The following is a 2,960-nucleotide window of genomic DNA, read 5'->3' on the forward strand; positions in this document are numbered from 1 at the left end:
GCTTATCTGTTAATTTTTAGGGAAATCAGAACAAATGCTTTCTGTAGGTTAACCTTGGGTGTGGACTTCCCATGTGTGAAGGCTGTGTACATTATTTGACTTCATTTATTTTTGTTCCTACAGTGTGACAAGAGAGAGCCGGATGGCATTCGAGTGGCTCCCGTTCCTCTCTACAATTCTTTTCATGATGTTTATAAATTTGTCAATCTGCTCACTTCTGTACTTGACTCTATAGAAACAAAAAATTAAGTGTTTTCTAGAATTTAGGCTACTATACTGAAAGCTGCTGTGCTTTTTAGTGTTACTCATATTTAATTATTGAAAGTATTTCAAAATTGACTACGGGTAACGAGTAATAAATCATGTATACGTTACAGAAAAATCTGATATAATATTTCAGTCAATGCCCCTGAGGAGTCCACACAACTATGTAGTCTCTTGGTGTATGGGGAATCAAAGACTAACTCTATTGGTCCAAAATTCTGTACACAGTCTCAAGTGGCTGTCACATTTCATGATCGTTGAAACATTTTATGTTGGTTCAATTTACAGTTTGACTGACATCTTCATAACGTATGTGGAATTCGTGTGTCAGTTTTGAATATATTACTTTCATTTGAATTTGCCAAGGAAAGGAAAATACATTTCCTAGCACAGTGGCTTTCAAATGTTTTTTGCCACAATCCAAATTACCTCGATCTCTAATATCAGTCTAGACTAGAGACTATTGGTATAGCAGAGACCCATATTCATATGTGTATATGCCAAATTTTATTGATTATAAGATATTTTTGTCATATTTTGAACAATTTTGAAAGAGGATACACCTTTAATTTTCAATTAATAGCTTTTTACAATCACCATTGACCATTCTGTCACATTACCATCTCTGAGAATAGCATGCTTTTCCTAATGAATAGGTGACATCTTATATTTGATTTTTTAAAAAAAGGTTCATTGTCAAAAATAAAAGTTTTATAAATTATTTGCCTGTGTTCTGATATTCAGTATTCTACTTTATCTCGCTGTCAGAAATGTTGCTTGAAACTCATGAAATTGATTTCCTCAATCATTCTTGAGACCTAATCTACACTTTTAAGAATGTTCCTTTGTGATATAGGCTAATCTTACTGGTGTTAGATGATATCTCAAAGTAGTTTTGATTTGCATTTCTCTGATGATTATGGATGATTGGTGGGATCACGCCTATGGTTCATCTTATAAGGGTACATGTGAATCTTTCTAAATGTAGAATATAAATGTCTTAACACAATAACTAAGAAAATGACATGAAGGCTATGTTAACCAGTTAGATGAAAATATTTCAAATTGTATATAAAAATACCACACTGTACCCCATGACTGTACCAAAGTACACAGCTATGATTTAATTAAAAAAAAAAGAATGTTCCTTTGTTTAATGTTATCGTAATCTCTTATTTTTCAAATAGGAACTTCTCCTAAGAGCATAGATATTACTTACTATCTCCAAAAGTAGTGAATAAATCACCCCAAGATATTTTTTGAAGACAAGAGTTTGGAAATGAGTGCTTTTACCTTTGGACCTCTATGTCAAATCTGCTTATTCACTAAGAAAACTAAAGTTACACTCAGCCCTGTTGGAATGGCTAGTTGTTAGTTGTTGATCCCCCAACCACTATTTGTGAATTGGCAAAAAGAGTCTATACTTACATACATAGCTAGGGAAAAAAAGTGACTCTGACAATAATTGTGCCTGGTTAAACAAATGTGAATGAAATTAACTAACTCAGACAACCACTTTGGATGGTGGAACTAAATTCCAAACTGTGAAACTCTGACTTCAACGCCTACTACTGCCAGCAGCTACTGAGATTTATCAAGTGCTCACCACGCTGCAGGCACTGTGCTATGCTGCTTATATGGGATCTTGCTTAATTGATTGGTTACATGGTTGCTTTTAATAAAGTTTCCTATAGACACTCACCTTCACAGATGGAAGAATTCTCCAAGCCTTAAAACTCAACCATATATGACATCGTGTAGAAGGAATTGCTTTTGAACTGCACAGTGGTAAAACAGCCATGGTTTCAGTTCTTATAGAATATGGGGCTTACTTAGTAGAAAAACATATATTAAGCATACAGATACATAATTCTAAATTATACCTTCTATGAAAAACAAATAGATGTGATAAAAAACCCTAAGAGATAGTAATTAGATAGCTGAGTGAGGAAAGGTTTTTGAAGGTGCTCATACATTTACATTTTAATATATTTCTTGCTAATCACATTAAAAGTATAACAAATAATATATACAAATTATACAAAGAACCATGTATTCATCACCCAGGTTAAACAACAGAACATTAATAACTCTCTTCCACCTTGCTTCTACTCTCTTCTCAGATCCAGAGATAACCTCTGAATTATATTTTACAATTCCCTTAGTTTAAGTTTTGCACCTGTGTATGTACCCTTAAAATACCTTAGCTAATTTTGCCTGTGCATGAATATTGTATGAACCTAATCATACTATGTACATACATAGTCTTCTCCTGCCTTTGCACAACACATTATTTGAGATTTATCCATTTGTAGCCTGTATTCTTTTGCATGACAATAGAACCTGACCCCCACAGGCTGCCACTGCTGTGTCTTGGCTGGGCCAGATGGACAGCACAGGACCTGGTAAGAAGAATGATCGCCTGCCCAAAGGAACTGCCACAGGCAGGGACAACTGGACCCAGAGTTTATTTTTGTATTTTGTGCTAGGCCTACACACTCCGCTCCAAACAGTCTGTGGCCTGAGGCCCCACAAGCAGGCCCAGCGGTCACTGGCTCTGGTTTGGGGCCAGGCCCTACCACCCACCTTCACCCCACCCCCAACTTTGTCCATTTGACCACATGCACTGAGTTTCCCTTTGCTGCAGCTCATTTGTTTCCAAAAAAAAGTTTCTGTGAATTAGGGGGAAAGAAGAG

General features: G+C 35.8%; 1 protein-coding gene across 1 annotated transcript in view; it reads left to right on the top strand.

The window, feature by feature from the left end:
* KYNU (kynureninase) overlaps positions 1-1,123 on the top strand; it is a 141,054-nt gene extending 139,931 nt beyond the window's left edge. The window contains exon 13 of the mRNA XM_023515039.1: positions 124-1,123. Coding sequence (XP_023370807.1) covers positions 124-249 — 126 coding nt within the window. The 3' untranslated portion in view covers positions 250-1,123. The remainder of the gene's footprint in view (positions 1-123) is intronic.
* The last annotated feature ends 1,837 nt before the right edge of the window (positions 1,124-2,960 follow it).

Source organism: Otolemur garnettii, unplaced genomic scaffold (assembly GCF_000181295.1).
Source record: "Otolemur garnettii isolate 467f Iridium unplaced genomic scaffold, OtoGar3 scaffold00064, whole genome shotgun sequence".
NCBI lineage: Eukaryota > Metazoa > Chordata > Mammalia > Primates > Galagidae > Otolemur > Otolemur garnettii.